The sequence below is a fragment of the Lissotriton helveticus genome, chromosome 6 (genome assembly GCF_964261635.1).
Source record: "Lissotriton helveticus chromosome 6, aLisHel1.1, whole genome shotgun sequence".
NCBI classification, from domain to species: Eukaryota; Metazoa; Chordata; class Amphibia; order Caudata; family Salamandridae; genus Lissotriton; species Lissotriton helveticus.
The window spans coordinates 1496638476-1496659501 of NC_136067.1; the positions used below are offsets into that span (position 1 = coordinate 1496638476).

General features: G+C 53.9%; 1 protein-coding gene across 2 annotated transcripts in view; it reads left to right on the forward strand.

Annotated features, from left to right (window-relative positions):
- The window catches only part of USP34 (ubiquitin specific peptidase 34), a 2681755-nt gene that overhangs the window by 2389863 nt on the left and 270866 nt on the right, over positions 1–21026 (forward strand). For both annotated transcript variants that reach the window (XM_078649291.1, XM_078649292.1), the window contains exons 72-73: positions 5123–5227; positions 5328–5452. In XM_078649291.1, the coding sequence (XP_078505417.1) occupies positions 5123–5227; positions 5328–5452 (230 nt within the window). The remainder of the gene's footprint in view (positions 1–5122; positions 5228–5327; positions 5453–21026) is intronic.

Below are 21026 nucleotides of genomic sequence, written 5' to 3' on the forward strand. Positions count from 1 at the left end.
CTCATTGCCTGCATTGTCATCTGAAGCTGCCTGGTAGAGTGAACCTAGATTTTATTGCACTGCTCGCATTGCTTTTAAATTGAATTGTGCCTCTGCCCATATCCTGAGACACCACAGATTGTGCCCCAGTCTCGCCCTGTTTCGCTTTCTCTTTTGCTGCTATTTTGTAGTTGTTGTGCCTCATAGCCAGTCTCTCCACCCCGCTCCCGCCTCCCAGCTGCTCCTCCCTCCCACAGATAGTCTGTAGACCGTCCGGTCTGTCCCTACGCTGTGACCCTCCTGACTCGCTGAGAAGCGGTCGCTCCCCACGCTCCCAAGGCTCCTGGTATCGTAGCGCTTTCTAGCTCATCACCACTGCGGATAATTGGTCTGCGCTTCGCTCGCTTTGCTGACATTACCATTTGCGCTTTTTGTTTGTTATTGTTTGCGATCTCGTAGTACTATAGCGCCTTTACATTGCTCTCATTGCCTGCAGTGTCATCTGAAGCTGCCTGGTAGCGTGAACCTAGATTTTATTGCACTGCTCACATTGCTTTTAAATTGAATTGTGCCCGATTGTGCCTCTGCCCATATCCTCAGACACCACAGATTGTGCCCCAGTCGCGCCCTGTTTCGCTTTCTCTTTTGCTGCCATTTTGTTGTTGTTGTGCCTCATAGCCCGTCTCTCCACCCCGCTCCCGCCTCCCAGCTGCTCCTCCCTCCCACAGATAGTCTGTAGACCGTCCGGTCTGTCCCTACGCTGTGACCCTCCTGACTCGCTCAGAAGCGGTCACTCCCCACGCTCCCAAGGCTCCTGGTATCGTAGCGCTTTCTAGCTCATCACCACTGCTGATAATTGGTCTGCGCTTCGCTTGCTTTGCTGACATTACCATTTGCGCTTTTTGTTTGTTATTGTTTGCGATCTCGTAGCACTATAGCGCCTTTACATTGCTCTCATTGCCTGCATTGTCATCTGAAGCTGCCTGGTAGCTTGAACCTAGATTTTATTGCACTGCTCGCATTGCTTTTAAATTGAATTGTGCCCGATTGTGCCTCTGCCCATATCCTGAGACACCATGGATTGTGCCCCAGTCTCGCCCTGTTTCGCTTTCTCTTTTGCTGCCATTTTGTTGTTGTTGTGCCTCATAGCCAGTCTCTCCACCCCGCTCCCGCCTCCCAGCTGCTCCTCCCTCGCCCCACCCCCCTCCACTATCCACTTATGTCGAAGGTATATGCGCGCAGCGTTTACGCGCAGTGGACGCGCCCCATGCGCGCCGAAGGTGCTCCAAAGGTAAGCCCGTCTACGCCCGTCCGCGCCTGGACCGTGCCCAGCGCCAGACCCCCTGGCCGCTGCAAAATCCACTCCGCCCACATAACGTACGACGCCACAACCCTCTCAGCCCTTAACCCCCACAACCCTCTCAGCCCTTAACCCCGGGCGACCATCAAACTGCTACCAAGCCGCCCCAGGACACACCCATGGACCCTTCACCTGCCACTCCTGCAAGTCCGACTGCATCAGGACCCACAGCAAATCCACAAACTCCAAACAGAGCTCCGACACTAACCACCTGAAATGCATCCTGCTCAACACCAGCTCGGTCCACAGACACGCCATTTACCTTTGGAACCTACTCGACACCACATCGCCGGACGTCGCCTTCCTTACAGAAACCTGGATGAACGCCTCATCAGCTCCCGACATCGCCATAGCCATCCCGGATGGCTACAAGATCATCCGAAAGGACCGCACCAGCCAAACAGGAGGAGGCATCGCCATCATCCATAAGAACACCATCCGCATCACGACCAGTTCCGACGATAACCTCGCCACCGCCGAACACCTTCACTTCCAGATCCACACTGATCCCAAGACCACACTCAGAGGCACCCTCATCTACAGGCCACCAGGACCCCGCACACAATTCAGCGAAGAAATCACCGACTTCATCAGCCGACACGCCCTCCCCTCCGAGGACTACATTCTACTGGGAGACCTCAACTTCCACCTGGAAAAGAAAAACGACAGCAACACCACCACCCTTCTGGACAACATCGCCAACCTTGGACTCGAACAACTTGTTGATGCCCCCACTCACTATGCCGGGCACACGCTCGACCCAATCTTCACCTCCAGCAAGCACATCTCCTTCAATCACACCACAGCTCTCCATTGGACGGACCACAGCTGCGTTCACTTCAACTACAAAAAGACCACGACCCACAACCTCCCACAACCAATTCCCCGTAGAAACTGGAACAAAATTACCACCGACCAACTCCTCACATCGCTTCACCAAAACCCTCCTGCCAAATCATCGGACCCAAACCAAGCAGCCACCAACCTCACACAATGGATCACCCACAGCGCCGACGAACTAGCACCCTTGAAAAACCATCAAATCAAGCAAGGTAGCAAAAAAGCCCCCTGGTTCAACGATGACCTTAAAAAATCCAAGAAGTTCTGTCGCACCCTCGAGAAAGCCTGGAGAAAAACCCCCCACCACTGACAACCTGGCCACCTTCAAGAACGCCACCCGCAATCACCACCAACTGATCCGATCCACCAAGAAATCAGCATTTAAGGATCGACTTGACAACAACACCCACAACAGCAAGGAACTATTCAACATCGTCAAAGAATTTACCAAGCCCACCGCCGGCACCAACGACATCACTCCCTCCCAAGACCTCTGCGACTCCCTAGCCTCATTCTTCCACAACAAAATCGCCGACATACATAACAGCTTTGAAAACCACTCTGGAGACCAGTCCTCTCCACCCACCTCCGAACCAAAACCCCCCTCTAACAACCTTTGCGCCTGGAACCCAATCACCACTGAAGACACCATCCGCCTGATGAACTCCACCCACTCAGGATCGCCAACCGACCCATGTCCTCACCACATTTTCAACAAAGCAGAATCCATTATCGCACCCCATCTCCGAGACGTCATCAACTGCTCCCTCAACTCCGCTACCTTCCCGGAAAGCTGGAAACATGCCGAACTCAGCGCCCTTCTAAAGAAACCCACAGCAGACCCCACTGAACTCAAGAACTACCGCCCCATCTCGCTCCTCCCATTCCCTGCCAAAGTCATTGAGAAAGCCGTCAACAACCAGCTCGCCGCCTTCCTCGAATCCAACAAATCCCTCGACCCCTCACAGTCCGGCTTCCGAGCCAAACACAGCACCGAAACCGCCCTCATCGCTGCAACAGACGACATTCGAACACTACTGGACAACGGAGAGACAGTTGCCCTCATCCTACTTGACCTCTCCGCAGCCTTCAACACAGTCTGCCATAGCACCCTCATACAACGCCTCAGCAACGTCGGAATTCAAGAAAAAGCATTGGACTGGATCATCTCGTTCCTCGCCGGAAGAACCCAGAGAGTCCGCCTCCCCCCTTTTAAATCAGAGGCCACCGAAGTCATCTGCGGCGTACCACAAGGATCATCACTCAGTCCCACCCTCTTCAACGTATACATGAGGACCCTCGCATCCATCGTGCGCCAACACAACCTCAACATCATCTCCTACGCAGACGGCACCCAGCTGATCCTCTCCCTCACCAAATACCCAAACACCGCCAAAACCAACTTACACGAAGGAATGAAAGAAGTAGCCGAATGGATGAAGAACAGCCGCCTGAAACTGAACTCAGACAAAACGGAAGTCCTCATCTTAGGCTCATCCCCCTCTGCCTGGGACGACTCATGGTGGCCACCGGCCCTGGGAACCGCACCCACACCTACGGACCACGCACGTAACCTGGGCTTCATCCTGGACTCCTCCCTCTCGATGACCAGACAAGTGAACGCCGTCTCATCATCCTGCTTCAACATTCTACGCATGCTCAAAAAAATCTTCCGTTGGATCCCCACCGAAACAAGAAAGACGGTCACCCACGCACTGGTCACAAGCCGACTGGATTACGGAAACACCCTTTACGCCGGAACCTCAGCCAAACTACAAAAAAAACTCCAACGCATCCAAAACGCCTCAGCCAGACTCATACTAGACCTCCCCCGCCAAGCTCACATTTCCGGTAACCTGAAAGACCTCCACTGGCTCCCCGTCAACAAGAGAATAACGTTCCGTCTCCTCACCCACGCACACAAAGCCCTCTACGACCTAGGACCCGAATGCCTCAACACGCGCCTGTCCTTTTACACCCCCACCCGCCAACTACGATCGTCCAACCAAGCCCTCGCCGCAATTCCACGCATCCATAGATCCACCATGGGGGGGAAGATCCTTTTCCTACTTAGCGGCCAAAACCTGGAATTCTCTCCCCACCCACCTCCGCCTTACACAGAACCACCTCTCCTTCAGAAAGCAACTAAAAACTTGGATATTCGATAAGTAACATACCCCCCCCCCCCTTCAAGCGCCTTGAGACCCTCCGGGTGAGTAGTGCGCTATACAAATCTTTGAACTTGAACTGACGAAAACTTTCCGGATCCAGTCTGATGCCTGGGGATATTCTAAGGTAAGGAATCTAACACTAACTACTGTTTCTTACAGATATATCGTTACAGATATATCGTTGCCAAAGGTAAATAACTTGTGCATCCTTACCGAAGGTAAGTAACTCATACTTCACACCCTTTAAGTGTGTTCGAAATCTAGCTAATTATCCGACATTGGCCCCCATGTTCACCTTGGGTTTACTGGGATTACTTGTACTGAGGCGACTTCCTGGGATTCCCAGGACTAGGTCTTAAATAATTCATCTGCATAGATTAACACTATTTAGATGGTAGCTCCATCATGTCTCTTTTATGGACTCCTCTATAATTTGTATTACTTACTGTAGTTATACAGTCTTTTTTTTCTCAATTTTATAATTCTTTACGTAAAGCACCCTTCCACTATTGGGACTTACAAGAGATACATAAAAACTCCAAATAAATAAAAGAAATATACAACAAACATCCAGCAAATGAATATCCTCCAGTAAAGAATTTCTAATGCTGGTTTTGTATGATGTGCAATTTTGTTGCTTTTGTTTTAATCTCTCCTTAATTTGTTCCTTTTTTCACTTCAGGAAAAACTTTGTGGTATTACAATTATTGATGTTACATCAATAACTTGAAGTTTAATTAATGCCCTTATTCTCTTTGTTTGTTCGTTCAAGATGTCCTCAAAGAACTTGTGCTTCTGAGTCCTCATGATTTCTTACACACATTGGTTCCGTTTCTGCAGCACAACCATTGCACTTATCATCACAGTAACATACCAAGTATGTATTTCTCAACATATCATAAATGAATATTATCCCATGTGTTATGCCACTAAACATACATTTGTGATGCCTAATTTTTCTTTCTCTCTCACTGTAGTGTCCTTAGGGCCCTATTTCCCTTGTCGTGAAAACATGAAACTTATAGCAGGAAAAAGCAATATTCGTCCCCCCCGCCCAGAACTAAATATGTGCCTATTGCCGACAATGGTTGAAACCAGTAAGGTAGGTTCTTATTGATATACTTATTGGGAGACATAGTGATTAATATTAACACTATTGATAATGGATTTAAGAGATTTTAATCAGTGTCTGGCAACTGTACCCATTTTGTTTAGAAGAGAATGTTGGGTACAGCTGAGAAGTAGAGAACCAGAGGTGCCCTAAGCAGAATCTGATATGATCTAAACAGATTATGAAAACATTTGACATTTCCAGCATTTTCTCTTGTGAACTTTACTCTCTTCCCTTTTTTCACCACTATAGGAAAGTAGGATCTTTTTGGCATAGATACCCCCAATTTTTGCCTGGTGTCAGTGTGTTTTGACTGTAGTTCACTGGGATCCTGCTAACCAGGACCCCAGTGGCAGTGCTGTCTCCTCTAGATTCTGGTGTAAGTGTAGGAAATGTTATCTTACTGGTATAGATTAAGTAAAAAAGAACCGCACAAGGTATTTATGAAAATATGTTTATTATAAGACACTCACTAACACATAATTATATCTCCTACCCGGATATATAACACAATGCACATAATACTTAGCATAGAAATCAGGTAAGTAGCACAAATACTCCGTGGTCACCAGGTGGAGACCAAAATATATACTAAAATAGTGGGATGGGAACCGCGACCCAAATCAGGACTGTACCCAGAAGATGTAGAAGTGACGGGGACGCAAGAAACCACCCGAGTTAAGTACCCAGGAACCCCATGGAGGCTGTCTCGGTCTGGTGACGTCTTGTGGTGAGTTATCCTTAATCCTGTGGCCCGGACTTATTGCCCTTCACAGTTATACATTATGGATGTGGACTTTCTGTTGTTTGCCAGACTGTTTTTTCTCATCCTCATCTCCCTCAAAAGGTGATTTGGCCTTCACTTTGTGGGGTTGTTTTTCAGAGTGGTGCTCTGCTCTTCCTTTTCTACTTTCAATATCCAGTGCCTGGCACGGTCCTTTATGGTGCTGTTTTTTCACCTTTCAATTCCTTTTTTATCATTTTTGCATACTGTTCCCATATTCTCACAGTTTTTGGTGGTGGCTCCGCATTGTGACGCGGAAAAGTTTCTCCGAATAAAACTGACGTCAGCCTGCCAGGAGGGGCATATAAGGCTCCGCTAACGTCATGTCCGCGGATGACGTCGGGGCGGAGTCGTGCGGCGCTGCCCCCTGGCACGCAGAGGTGCTGCTGCTGAAAGTTTTCCAAGTCCAGTCTGAAGCCTGGGGATATTCTAAGTTAAGGAATCTGCGGCTAGACTATGTCTCTACCAGATACATCGTTACCGAAGGTAAGTAACTCGTTCTTCAGATTCGTCGTGGGACAAGATTCTGATGGATACATCTGCCTGTGGATTCCTCACCTTGTGAATATCCCCTGCGCCAGCAGCATTCGGAAAATTTTCTCAGCTCTCGGCGCCGACGACGTCACAATAGCATGGCTCCGCTCGCCGCTCCGCTGACGTCACCGGAGCCATAAGAGAGCCTCGTCAGCGTCATGACATCAGTTCCCTTTTTTCCACGCCGTCGACGCCAACGGTTTTTTGGGACTCGCCGTACTTGTATCGTTACGTTGTATTCTTGGCTCGATCTTCTTGTTGCCTTTTTGAAAAATGTCTTCGAGTAAGTCGGGTTTCAAGCCCTGTAGAGAGTGTGAGGGTCATATGTAGATCACTGACCCCCATGAGGACTGTGCCTGGTGTTTGTTGTCGGACCATGATGTCGAGGGTTGCTCTTGCTGTCGCAAGATGAACCCCAAAGCTTTGAAAGAAAGAGAGGCCAAACTCTTTATGGCGAAGATGAGAAAGGAGAAGAGGGGTCGGAGGAGTTCAAGATCCAGGTCGAAGTCTTCGTCTGCTCATGCTTCGAAGCCGAAGAAGCACACAAAAAAGAGGAGACACAGCTTTCGGCGCCGTTCTGACAAGGATGCGGCTCCGAAGTCGACTTCACCGGCTCCTCCACATCGGAAGGACTTCGTATCGCCATCTCCTTCAAGCTCAACTCAGGTGTCCCCAGTTTGTTCGGCTTCGCCTGAGTGGTCACCGGCGCATTCTCCGACGCCGGTTCAGTCTCTTGTCCTGGTAGATGAAGCTCCAGTTCCTGAAGAATCTGCGGCTTCAATGGCTCAACCGTCGGCGCCGGTTGGCCCGAGTCCGGTAATGCCTCAATTGGAGACTGTCCCTGGGGCCTACCCACCTTTCCCTGGCCCGGGTACAGATCTCTCGCATTACTTAAATGCGATGTATGGAATCTTCTCTAGAGCCTCGTACCCCTCTGGAGGGACTTCGGGTCCCATCGGTCCAATGGCCTTTAACTTGGGAGTTCCTCAGGCTTATGCTCAGGCTCCTTTTATGCCGTTCCTGCCTGTGACTCCGTCCTGGTATTTTGAGGCATTGAGGGCATCAACTCCGTATCCTTCCTCTCCGGCACCGTCAGTTCAACCTCGCTCGACTCCGGTTGTGCCTCCGGATCCAAGTTCGACGCCGGCTCCGGATCTGTTGGAGTCGCGTCTGGCGCCGTCAACTCTGACCCTGAGGATGAGGTCAAGCCGAGAGGCGCAGAGGATTTTGGAGGAACAGCGTTTCCAGGCGGAAGAGGAAATGGAGGAAGGTGAGCTTGAGGAGTCGGAAGACTTGTTTGAGGGATTGAAGGAGGCTAGTGGACTGGATACGTCCCCGGAGTGGGAACTTTCTCAACGTACAGATGCTCCTTCTAAGGATGTGGCTCCTTACCTCACAGTGATTAGGAAAGCAGCAGAGCTTTTAGATCCACAACTTCCAACGGCTAAATTTAAGCCTAACATTCTTACTGAGGTACTGCATTCTCCTTCTACTGTGATAGAGCCATTATTGCCATCACTGAGTCAATGTTGGAAGTCTGGCGAAAGCCCTTTTCTGCTCCAACAGTGTCGAAGTCTGTCGCTAGGAGGTGTAGGACTCCTCCAAGAGACCCAGATTTCCTTTCATCACATCCTTCTCCTGAGACCCTGGCGGTGCGGGTTGCTTGTTCCAAAAACTCTTCTGTGGCCTTTCCTCAAGTCCCTGGGGACAGAGACTCTAAGAATCTTGAACAATCTGCTAAAAAGGTATTTTCTTCAGCAAGTATGGCCCTAAAGTCCACGAACGCCACTTGTCTATTGGGTTGTTACATCCATGCTCTTATGGACTCCGTGTAGCAGCTTGTTCCAAAATTGTCTGAAGAGGACAGACTAAATTTTAATGAGGTTTTGGCGGATACTCAGGCTGCTGCACGCCAGGTTATACAGAGTTGTCTGGACACTGCGGACTCGGTTGCGAGATTCATGGGCTCTTCTATTGCCACGAGGAGAAGTGCTTGGCTCCGGTCATCGGAGTTCTCTCCTGATGTGCAGGCGACTCTTCTTGACCTCCCTTTTGATGGCTTCAGGCTGTTTGGTGAGAAGGCCAATACAGCCTTGCAGAGGTTCAAGGACAGCAAAGCTACTGCAAAGTCTTTGGGCCTGCGGGCGCAGCCTAGGGGCTACGGCTGCAGAAGATTCTGAGGTTTTGGAAGGTCGTCCTTTTCGGACCTACAGGCAGCCTCAGCAGCAGCAACAGCAGAATCCTCTGTATAAGACCTGCAGAGGCAAGAACAGAGGACATCCACGAGGTCGTCAACCCTCCACCTCCCCCCCCCCTTTTGCCAATACAGCAAAGCAGCCCTAGATCCACCATCCTGGATCATGTGCGTCCTGTGGGAGGTCGGCTGACCCACTACAAGATTGGGAATCGGTCACTACTGACCTTTGGGTTCTAAATCTTGTGGAAAAGGGGAATGCCCTTACCTTTCGGGAATTTCCTCCAAATTACCCTCCTTGCCAAGGGGCATGTTCAGAGGACCATCTTCTACTTCTGCAGGAGGAAGTCCTTACATTGCTAAAGAAAGGTGCAATAGAGGTGGTTCCGGAGCGGGAGAGGGGTCAGGGATGCTACTCCAAAAAGGATGGCAGGCTACGTCCAATCCTGGATCTCAGTATCTTTAACCTTTTTCTGAAGCAGGAGAAGTTCAAGATGCTTGTAGGAGAGTAGGGTCTGCTTCCTATGGTCACCCCCACTTTTTGCTTTTGCTTTACTGGTTTTCGACTTAGATGTGGCTGTGGGCCTGCTAATCAGACCCACAGCCCAGATGCACTCTCTCTAAATTCTAACCATGTACTCTAGGTACATACACAATTGGGAATTGGTTCACCTTGTCAGCCCCTGTAGAAGTGTACCTTAGGTACTCAGGGCATAGGTGTATCCAAGGCCTACCAGGGGCTGCAGCATGTATTATGCCACCCCTGGCTGGCCACTCAAACTGACACAACTGGCTGATCACTCACCTGGGGCAAGGTCATGTAATCGCCCCTTGCTTAGGTATAGTATCCCTATATCTACCATTATATATAATGATTCAGAAAAGGGGGTGGTGATGAACAGAGTGTCTGAATTAAGCAGACCACTCTTTCCCAGTCCAAAGATCAGGGCTTGATCCATCACCGTTATTTAGCTCACTGCCCCATCCCAGCTCAGAACCTGGCTATATGCAAATTAGTCTGTCCCTGGCCCAGTGCATCATGGGAACAGGGCAGACCAAACTACCAAGCCAATTCTTCACCAGAAAGGAGACAAGCTTCCGGGGACCGGTTTCTGCCATTTCAGGCGTCGTCGGCCCGGCTTGCTTGAATCCTGATGGAGCAGTGAGCAAGGGACTCATGTCTGAGTATACCCTTCCCCAGCGCGGTGGCGGCCGTGGTTTCCGCCGTGGTGGCGGTAGAGGGCAGCGGCGAGGTCAGTCCACACCTCCCCCCGCTGCAGCCTCCAAATCTTCCTAGTCCGAGCTTTCGGGCCCATGTAACGCCAGTGGGTGGCAGGGTTCGTCATCACCACTCCCACTGGCGCACGATTACATCGGACAGGTGGGTGCTGCAGCTCGTCCGAAGGGGCTACTCCCTCCCCTTCGAGTCCACTCCTCCAGCCATGCCACCGCAGAACCACCGTGTGTCGGGGGACCACTTGACACTTCTGCAGGAGGAAGTTACGGCCCTCTTGGCCAAGGGGGCCATCGAGCGCGTTCCTGGGCCAGAAGTAGGGTGTGGTTGCTACTCCCACTACTTTCTGGTGCCCAAGAAGGACAAAGGGGGCCTTCGTCCTATCTTGGACCTACGGGACGTCAACGGCTTCCTCCGGAAGGAGAAGTTCAAGATGTTGACTTTGGCTCAGGTCTTGGCTGCTCTAGACCCACAAGACTGGATGGTAGCGTTGGACTTGCAGGATGCGTATTTTCACATCCCCGTCCTGCCGGCCCACCGACGTTACCTGTGGTTCACGGTAGGCCACGAGCACTTTCAGTTTATCGTGCTCCCATTCGGCCTTACCAGCGCCCCACGGGTGTTCACGAAAGTGATGGCGGTGGTCGCAGCTCATCTGCGCCGGTTAGGGGTTTCAGTCTTCCCCTACCTCGACGACTGGTTGTTGAAGGCGGGCTCGCCCCAAACAGTCGTCCACCACCTTCAGATGACGGCAGACCTCCTGCACGAGCTGGGGTTTTCCATCAATGTGCCGAAATCACACCTGTGTCCCTCTCAAAAGCTCCTTTTCATCGGAGCGGTTCTCGACTCGGCGCAGTTTCGGGTTTATCCTCCGGAACGGCGGGTCCGGGATATTCAGGCTCTGATTCCCATCTTTCAGCCGTTGTCCCGGATTTCGGTCAGGTTGACGCTGCGGCTTCTGGGGCTGATGGCCTCCTGCATCCTTCTGGTGCATCACGCCAGGTGGCGGATGCGGGCTCTGCAGTGGGACCTGAAGTTTCAGTGGGCCCAGCATCAGGGCAACCTGTCCGACCATGTCCTGATCTCGGAGGGCACTGCGAGACAGTTGCAGTGGTGGCTTACGGACTGCGATTGGGTCAGAGGCAGATCCCTCTCCCTTCCCCAACCGGAGCACGTGGTTGTGACGGACGCGTCCCTCCAGGGCTGGGGTGGCCACTTGGGAGAGGCGGAGATCAGAGGCATCTGGTCTCCGGCGGAGTCCCGGCTCCATATCAACATGTTGGAGCTGCGGGCGATTCGCCTAGCACTGAAGGCATTCCTCCCCTTTGTCAACGGGAGTGTAGTGCAGGTGTTCACGGACAACACCACCGCCATGTGGTACTGCAACAAACAGGGCGGTGTGGGGTCGTGGACCCTTTACCAGGAGGCTCTGCGCCTCTGGCAATGGCTGGAACATCTGAAAGAAACAGGTTAGTATTAGATTCCTTACCTTAGAATATCCCCAGGCGTCAGTCTGGATCCGGAAACTTTTGCGTAGCAGTACCCCTGCGCGTCGGTAGGCGTCGTCTGCAGGCGTCCCCTGCGGCTCCGCGTCGTCGGCGTCGTGCGCCGTGATGACGTCGCTGGAGTATATAGACGCCGCCTCCGCGCGCTGACGTCAGTTCTTCTTTTTTCCGCGCCAGTTAGCGCAGATCCGAAGAGCAGTACTCTGGTCTTTTGACCAAGTGTTTGTAAAACTTAATCTTTCTACGGTGCCGGTAGGATGCCTGGGTTTAAGAGCTGCGACGAGTGCGACCGCATGATGTCGGTCACCGACCACCATCGACTCTGCCTCCGGTGTCTGGGCGCGGACCACGACGTGGAGTCCTGCGTCGACTGTCGGGCCTTGACGAACAAGTTACTTACCTTCGGTAACGATATATCTGTAAGAAACAGTAGTTAGTATTAGATTCCTTACCTTAGAATATCCCCAGGCGTCAGTCTGGATCCGGAAACTTTTGCGTAGCAGTACCCCTGCGCGTCGGTAGGCGTCGTCTGCAGGCGTCCCCTGCGGCTCCGCGTCGTCGGCGTCGTGCGCCGTGATGACGTTGCTGGAGTATATAGACGCCGCCTCCGCGCGCTGACGTCAGTTCTTCTTTTTTCCGCGCCAGTTAGCGCAGATCCGAAGAGCAGTACTCCGGTCTTTTGACCAAGTGTTTGTAAAACTTAATCTTTCTACGGTGCCGGTAGGATGCCTGGGTTTAAGAGCTGCGACGAGTGCGACCGCATGATGTCGGTCACCGACCACCATCGACTCTGCCTCCGGTGTCTGGGCGCGGACCACGACGTGGAGTCCTGCGTCGACTGTCGGGCCTTGACTGGAAAAGCTAGGCGGGAGCGGTCCCGCAAGCTTCTCGAGCTCCGGGTGTCGGCCCCGCGTCGAGAGCGGTCCCGGTCCGGTCGGAGGTCGAGGGAGCGGTCGAGGGAACGATCGCGGAGCCGCCATGGGCGCTCCGGGAGTCGCCACCATTCCTCCGGCTCGTCAGGTAAGCACAAGAAGTCGGGGCGTCGCCATCGCACCCCCGACTCCCCCCGACGCCCGCGTACTGCGGCCGGGGGCTCGGGTGACCCCACCCCCGCGGCCCCGCGTGGGTCGCCGACGCCGTCTACCCCATACCCGTCGGTCCCTGGGGAAGGCGCGTCGCGTGAGGAGATCGAGGCCTTCCTCATTGCTATGAGGGCGAGGTCTTCTCCGGCGAGGTCTTCTCCGGCGGGGCCTTCGGCGCCTGCGGGCCCGTCGGTCCCGTCTGGGGGCCCGAGCGGTTCGGGTGCTCCTGCCCCGGCGCCGCCGGCGGCTCCGGCCCCGGCGCCGCTGGTTCCCCCTGGTTCGTCGCCGGCTGGTCTCCCGGCCTCTCCGGCGTCGGTTCCTGTGGGCCAACCCGTGGTACCGCCCCCGCGTGGTGCAGCGACTCCGCCGTCGGCTCCGGCCGGCGTCGGGTCCCCGGCACCGACGCCGCGCGGCGCCACCCCCCTTTCCTCCCCGACTCCGGACGCGGAGTCGGACCGGCGTCGTCCGACGCCGGATTCGACGCCGATGGGGCCCGTTGACCCTGACGTCTATATCGTCGACCCAGAATATGGGTATGATGACGATGAGTATGGAGAGGGTTGGGAGGGGTCTGAGGACCCTCTATCCCGTGCCTGCCAGTATGATGTGGACTGGGTAGGTGATCTGGGTGATGCCAGTGGCCTGGACGAGTCGCCCAACCCTGGGTTTGTCTCTCCGTCCCCTGTGGCGTCTGAGGCAGGTGCTGCCTATTCGGTGGTCCTGATGAGGGCTGCCAAGGCCTTGCACCTTGAGCTCCCCGTCGCGAAGGTCAAGCCGAACATTCTGACCGAAGTGTTTAAACCGCAGTCATGCCCCCAGGAGCCTCTGCTGCCGTTTAATGAGGCCCTGTCGGATGTCCTTTTGGGCACCTGGTCCAGGCCCGCTTCTGGTGCGCCGGTTGACCGGAATGTCGCGAGGCGTCACCGTCCATGCTCGGACGACCCTGCCTTTTTGTCCACCCATCCCTCCCCGGAGAGTCTGGTGATCCAGGCCTCCACTTCGCAGTCCGCATTTCCGTCGGCTCCGCCCGATAGGGAATCAAAGCGGTATGACCAGTTTGGTAAAAAGGTCTTTTCCTCTTTGAGCGCTGGACTGCGGTCTTGTAATACCGCGTGCCTCTTGGGCCGCTACACCCACTCCCTGTGGGATACGGTCGAGGAGTGTCTGCCGCAATGTCCCCAGGAGGTGCGGGACAAGCTCACACGGGCCTTAGTTGAAGGCCGGGATGCGGCGCGGTACTCGATCCGTTGTGGTCTCGACACGACCGACTCACTGGGACGGGCGATGTCCACAACGGTGGCGATTCGTCGCCATGCTTGGCTGAGATCTGCCAACTTCTCGCCAGACGTCCAAAATTCACTCATGGACATGCCATTTGATGGCAGTCGCCTGTTTGGTGACAAAGCGGACCACGCGCTGGAGCGCTTCAAGGACTCCAGGGTCACGGCCAAGTCCTTGGGTCTTTCGACCCAGCGCCAGCAGACGGGTTCGTTTCGGCCCTTTCGTGGCCAAGGGAGGGGAGGTCCCACACGTGCTGCCAGCCACGCGACGCAGAACGCTCCCCAGCGCGGTGGCGGCCGTGGTTTCCGCCGTGGTGGCGGTAGAGGCCAGCGGCGTGGTCAGTCCACGCCTCCCTCCGCTGCTGGATCCAAGCCTTCCTAGTCCGAGCTTTCGGGCTCACGTGACGCCAGTGGGTGGCAGGGTTCGCCATCACCACTCCCGCTGGCGCGCGATAACATCGGACAGGTGGGTGCTGCAGCTTGTCCGAAGGGGCTATGCCCTCCCCTTCGAGTCCACTCCTCCAGCCATGCCACCGCAGAACCACCGTGTGTCGGGGGACCACTTGACGCTTCTGCAGGAGGAAGTTACGGCCCTCTTGGCCAAGGGGGCCATCGAGCGCGTTCCTGGGCCAGAAGTAGGGTGTGGTTGCTACTCCCACTACTTTCTGGTACCCAAGAAGGACAAGGGAGGCCTGCGTCCTATCTTGGATCTACGGAACGTCAACGGCTTCCTCCGGAAGGAGAAGTTCAAGATGTTGACTTTGGCTCAGGTCTTGGCTGCTCTAGACCCACAAGACTGGATGGTAGCGTTGGACTTGCAGGATGCGTATTTTCACATCCCCGTCCTGCCGGCCCACCGGCGTTACCTGCGGTTCACGGTAGGCCACGAGCACTTTCAGTTTATCGTGCTCCCTTTCGGCCTTACCAGCGCCCCACGGGTGTTCACGAAAGTGATGGCGGTGGTCGCAGCTTATCTGCGCCGGTTAGGGGTTTCAGTCTTCCCCTACCTCGACGACTGGCTGTTGAAGGCGGGCTCGCCCCAGACAGTCGTCCACCACCTTCAGATGACGGCAGACCTCCTGCACGAGCTGGGGTTTTCCATCAATGTGCCGAAATCACACCTGTGTCCCTCTCAAAAGCTCCTTTTCATCGGAGCGGTTCTCGACTCGGCGCAGTTTCGGGTTTATCCTCCGGAACGGCGGGTCCGGGATATTCAGGCTCTGATTCCCATCTTTCAGCCGTTATCCCGGGTTTCGGTCAGGTTGACGCTGCGGCTTCTGGGGCTGATGGCCTCCTGCATCCTTCTGGTGCATCACGCCAGATGGCGGATGCGGGCTCTGCAGTGGGCCCTGAAGTTTCAGTGGGCCCAGCATCAGGGCAACCTATCCGACCATGTCCTGATCTCGGAGGGCACTGCGAGACAGTTGCAGTGGTGGCTTACGGACCGCGATTGGGTCAGGGGCAGATCCCTCTCCCTTCCCCAACCGGAGCACGTGGTTGTGACGGACGCGTCCCTCCAAGGCTGGGGTGGCCACTTGGGAGAGGCGGAGATCAGAGGCCTCTGGTCTCCGGCGGAGTCCCGGCTCCATATCAACATGTTGGAGCTGCGGGCGATTCGCCTAGCACTGAAGGCATTCCTCCCCTTTGTCAACGGGAGTGTAGTGCAGGTGTTCACGGACAACACCGCCGCCATGTGGTACTGCAACAAACAGGGCGGTGTGGGGTCGTGGACCCTTTGCCAGGAGGCTCTGCGCCTCTGGCAATGGCTGGAACGTCAGGGCGTGACTCTGACGGTTCAACACCTGGCAGGTTCTCTGAACGCCAGGGCGGACGAACTCAGCCGTCGGTGCTCGGTGGATCACGAATGGCGTCTGAACTCGGATGTGGCGAGAGGCCTCTTTCAGCAATGGGGAGAGCCTTGGTTAGATCTATTCGCCACAGAAGAGAACGCGCAATGTCATCAGTTCTGCGCGTTGGAGTTTCCAAGACGGCACTCGCTCGGCGACGCCTTTCGGCGCGAGTGGAGTTGCGGTCTGTTGTACGCCTTTCCGCCTATACCACTTCTGCCCAGAGTGCTGAAGAAGATCAGGCGCGACCGGGCCCAAGTTATCCTTGTGGCTCCGGACTGGGCTCGAAGGTACTGGTATCCCGAGCTACTCAGCATGACAGTCGGTCCCTCGATCCGCCTGCCCCTTCAGGAGGACCTTCTGTCGCAGCAGCAGGGGACGGTCCTCCAGCCGAACCTGTCCAGTCTCCACCTCCATGCGTGGAGATTGAGCGGCGACAGTTGAGGCCATTTGACTTGCCTCCTGAAGTCTGTGATGTCATTCTGGCAGCCAGGCGTCCCTCCACGAAGTCGGTATACGCCTGCCGGTGGAACAGATTTGTGGCATGGTGCACAGCAAAGGCTGTGGATCCCCTTTCTGCCCCTCTGTCTGAGGTTCTCCTCTTCCTCCTTTCCCTTGCCCAGCAGGGCTCTGCTCTGGGCACTATCAAGGGCTATCTTTCTGCCCTTTCCGCCTTCTTGAGGCTACCTGATCAGCCATCTTTGTTCAAGTCCCCTATTGTGTTACGATTCTTGAAGGGCATCACGCACATGTATCCTCCAACTCCGTTCGTGATGCCTCAGTGGGACTTGAACCTGGTTTTGACTTTCCTGATGTGCGCTCCCTTTGAGCCCCTTCATTCCTGTCCTCTCCGTCTTCTCACCTTAAAGACGGCCTTCCTGGTAGCCATCACCTCTGCCAGGAGAGTGAGTGAGCTCCAGGCTCTTTCTATTCAACCTCCTTTCTTGTCTGTTCATCCTGATAAGGTGGTTCTTCGGACTAGACCTTCTTTCCTGCCCAAGGTAGTCTCTGCTTTTCACATTGGGCAGTCCATCACCTTGCCCTCCTTCTTCCCGCCTCCGCATCCTTCGAAGGATGAAGAGCGGCTCCATCGTCTGGACCCAAAACGTGCGCTTTCATTCTATATGGATCGCACACGCCAGTTCCGGGTGGATGACCAACTGTTTGTTGGCTACGTGGGTGAGAAGAAGGGAAGGGCGGTACAGAAACGGACCATCTCTCGGTGGGTCGTCCTGTGCATCAAAGCATGCTACTCTTTGGCTCGGAAGGAGCCTCCTGTTGGGCTGAGGGCCCATTCCACTCGGGCCACGGCGGCTACTACTGCCCTGGGCCGGGGAGTCCCTTTGCAGGACATTTGCCAGGCGGCCACGTGGGCCTCGCTGCACACCTTTGCGAGGCACTACTGCCTGGACAGTCAAGTCCGGAGGGATGGCTTCTTTGGCCGTTCGGTCCTCCAGGACTTTCTGGTGTAGGTTGTATTGGTTCGCAGACCCACCACCGGGGTTGGTATTGCTGGGGTATCTATTCTAAGGTAAGGAATCTAATACTAACCTGTTTCTTTCAGATGAACAAGTTACTTACCTTCGGTAACGATATATCTGTAAGAAACAGTAGTTAGTATTAGATTCCTTACCGCCCCTCCCATCCTCCCCGTTCTGCGAACTGATACCTAGGGTTAAGGACATCCCTTTCAGGGCCCTAGTTTTCAAATGGCACCAGTGTTGGTTCTCACATGGCTCTGCGTGTTCTGGCGCGGAAAAGCTGTGTGCAAAGAACTGACGTCAGCGTGCGGAGGCGGCGTCTATATACTCCAGCGACGTCATCACGGCGCACGACGCCGACGACGCGGAGCCGCAGGGGACGCCTGCAGACGACGCCTACCGACGCGCAGGGGTACTGCTACGCAAAAGTTTCCGGATCCAGACTGACGCCTGGGGATATTCTAAGGTAAGGAATCTAATACTAACTACTGTTTCTTACAGATATATCGTTACCGAAGGTAAGTAACTTGTTCGTCAGGGCGTGACTCTGACGGTTCAACACCTGGCAGGTTCTCTGAACGCCAGGGCGGACGAACTCAGCCGTCGGTGCTCGGTGGATCACGAATGGCGTCTGAACTCGGACGTGGCGAACGGCCTCTTTCAGCAATGGGGAGAGCCTTGGTTAGATCTATTCGCCACAGAAGAGAACGCGCAATGTCATCAGTTCTGCGCGTTGGAGTTTCCAAGACGGCGCTCGCTCGGCGACGCCTTTCGGCGCGAGTGGAGCTGCGGTCTGTTGTACGCCTTTCCGCCTATACCACTTCTGCCCAGAGTGCTGAAGAAGATCAGGCGCGACCGGGCCCAAGTTATCCTTGTGGCTCCGGACTGGGCTCGAAGATACTGGTATCCCGAGCTACTCAGCATGTCAGTCGGTCCCTCGATCCGCCTGCCCCTTCGGGAGGACCTTCTGTCGCAGCAGCAGGGGACGGTCCTCCACCCGAACCTGTCCAGCCTCCACCTCCATGCGTGGAGATTGAGCGGCGACAGTTGAGGCCATTCGACTTGCCTCCTGAAGTCTGTGATGTGATTCTGGCAGCCAGGCGTCCCTCCACAAAGTCGGTATACGCCTGCCGGTGGAAAAGATTTGTGGCATGGTGCACAGCAAAGGCTGTGGATCCCCTTTCTGCCCCTCTTTCCGAGGTTCTCCTCTTCCTTCTTTCTCTTGCCCAGCAGGGCTCTGCTCTGGGCACTATCAAGGGCTACCTTTCTGCCCTTTCCGCCTTCTTAAGGCTACCTGATCAGCCATCCTTATTCAAGTCCCCTATTGTACTGAGATTCTTGAAAGGCATCACGCACATGTATCCTCCTGTTCCGTTCGTGATGCCTCAGTGGGACTTGAACCTCGTTCTGACATTCTTGATGTGCGCTCCCTTTGAGCCGCTTCATTCCTGTCCTCTCCGTCTTCTCACTTTAAAGACGGCCTTCCTGGTTGCCATCACCTCTGCCAGGAGAGTGAGTGAGCTCCAGGCTCTTTCTGTTAAACCTCCTTTCTTGTCCGTCCATCCTGACAAGGTGGTTCTTAGGACTAGGCCTTCTTTCCTGCCCAAAGTAGTTTCTGCTTTTCACATCGGGCAGTCCATCACCTTACCCTCCTTCTTCCCGCCTCCGCATCCTTCAAAGGATGAAGAGCGGCTCCATCGTCTGGACCCAAAACGTGCGCTTTCATTTTACATGGATCGCACACGCCAGTTCCGGGTGGATGACCAACTGTTTGTTGGCTACGTGGGTGAGAAGAAGGGAAGGGCGGTACAGAAACGAACCATCTCTCGGTGGGTCGTCCTGTGCATCAAAGCATGCTACTCTTTGGCTCGGAAGGAGCCTCCTGTTGGGCTGAGGGCCCATTCCACTCGGGCCACGGCGGCTACTACTGCCCTGGGCCGGGGAGTCCCTTTGCAGGACATTTGCCAGGCGGCTACGTGGGCCTCGCTGCACACCTTTGCGAGGCACTACTGCCTGGACAGTCAAGTCCGGAGGGATGGCTTCTTTGGCCGTTCGGTCCTCCAGGACTTTCTGGTGTAGGTTTGTATTGGTTCGCAGACCCACCACCGGGGTTGGTATTGCTGGGGTATCTATTCTAAGGTAAGGAATCTAATACTAACCTGTTTCTTTCAGATGAACAAGTTACTTACCTTCGGTAACGATATATCTGTAAGAAACAGTAGTTAGTATTAGATTCCTTACCGCCCCACCCGTCCTCCCCGTTCTGCGAACTGATACCTAGGGTTAAGGTCATCCCTTTCAGGGCCCTAGTTTCAAATGGCACCAGTGTTAGTTCTCACATGGCTCTGCGTGTTCTGGCGCGGAAAAGCTGTGTGCAAAGAACTGACGCCAGCGCGCGGAGGCGGCGTCTATATACTCCAGCGACGTCATCACGGCGCACGACGCCGACGACGCGGAGCCGCAGGGGACGCCTGCAGACGACGCCTACCGACGCGCAGGGGTACTGCTACGCAAAAGTTTCCGGATCCAGACTGACGCCTGGGGATATTCTAAGGTAAGGAATCTAATACTAACTACTGTTTCTTACAGATATATCGTTACCGAAGGTAAGTAACTTGTTCTTTAGGTTGATAGCATTTTTAAACTCACCAACCCCTTGTAAATATCACGCGATGTATATAGCACGTATAGCACTTATCACTACCTACCCATAACGCTCTATAATCTGGGGACCAAGGTGGTGTTAACTATACTGTTACTCGACCACATGATGTCTCTGATACCACCAACTGGAGCACAATGGACTGACAATAGGCGATCATCAATACAACTTATTGTTTGTTTTGTCTTTTCTGTTTGTCCTCGTTATTTTTTCCCCACAGGTGCAGAAACCGAAAATTCGGAAGCCTCCTAAACCAGGAGTTATTAGAAAGACAGTTTTTCTTTCTAATTTTCTTGCACTTTTTTCACTATTTAATTTTCACTTTCACGTCCCTAGGTAAGGGTGGGCCTTAGAGAGTCCATACCGCCAGGGTTTATCCACACCAAGTCCTGAAGAATGCCAGGTAAATTTACACCGTTTCGTGGCTGAAACATGTCGACTGACTTAGGAAACTACCACTTAAATAATTGTGGACATATTTCCTACACATGATTTTATTTATAAGTCCTTAGTGATCCTAATAAAATTAATTTTGATACACTACAGACTTCTTTTTAACCTCACATCACTCACTTAATATTCTTTGCACAGCACTGTCCTTACCCACCAACCCGCTCCGCAGTAGATCTGGCGTTGTAGCACACAAAAGGGACGCTAGGTCCCTTTTGTGGGGCCCGATGATGAAGCATGTCATCACTAGGTGGTGAGTGAGGGCTTTCTTAAAAAACGCCTTAAGTGAAGTCGTTTGTTTGCTCCATACCGGTGGTCCCTAACTGCCTTGGAATACTCTTGTTTTGTTTACTGGATTGATACTGGGGTGTAAGAGTGTCCCATTACCCTGTCTCTCCTTTTGTTTTGATATAGTGTCTCATTCTATTCAGCCCTCCCTGTCCCAATACACAAAGTCCTGTCTGGGGTGGTACTCGCACCTCTCCAGGCAGGAAACCTATTGTCCAAACCTC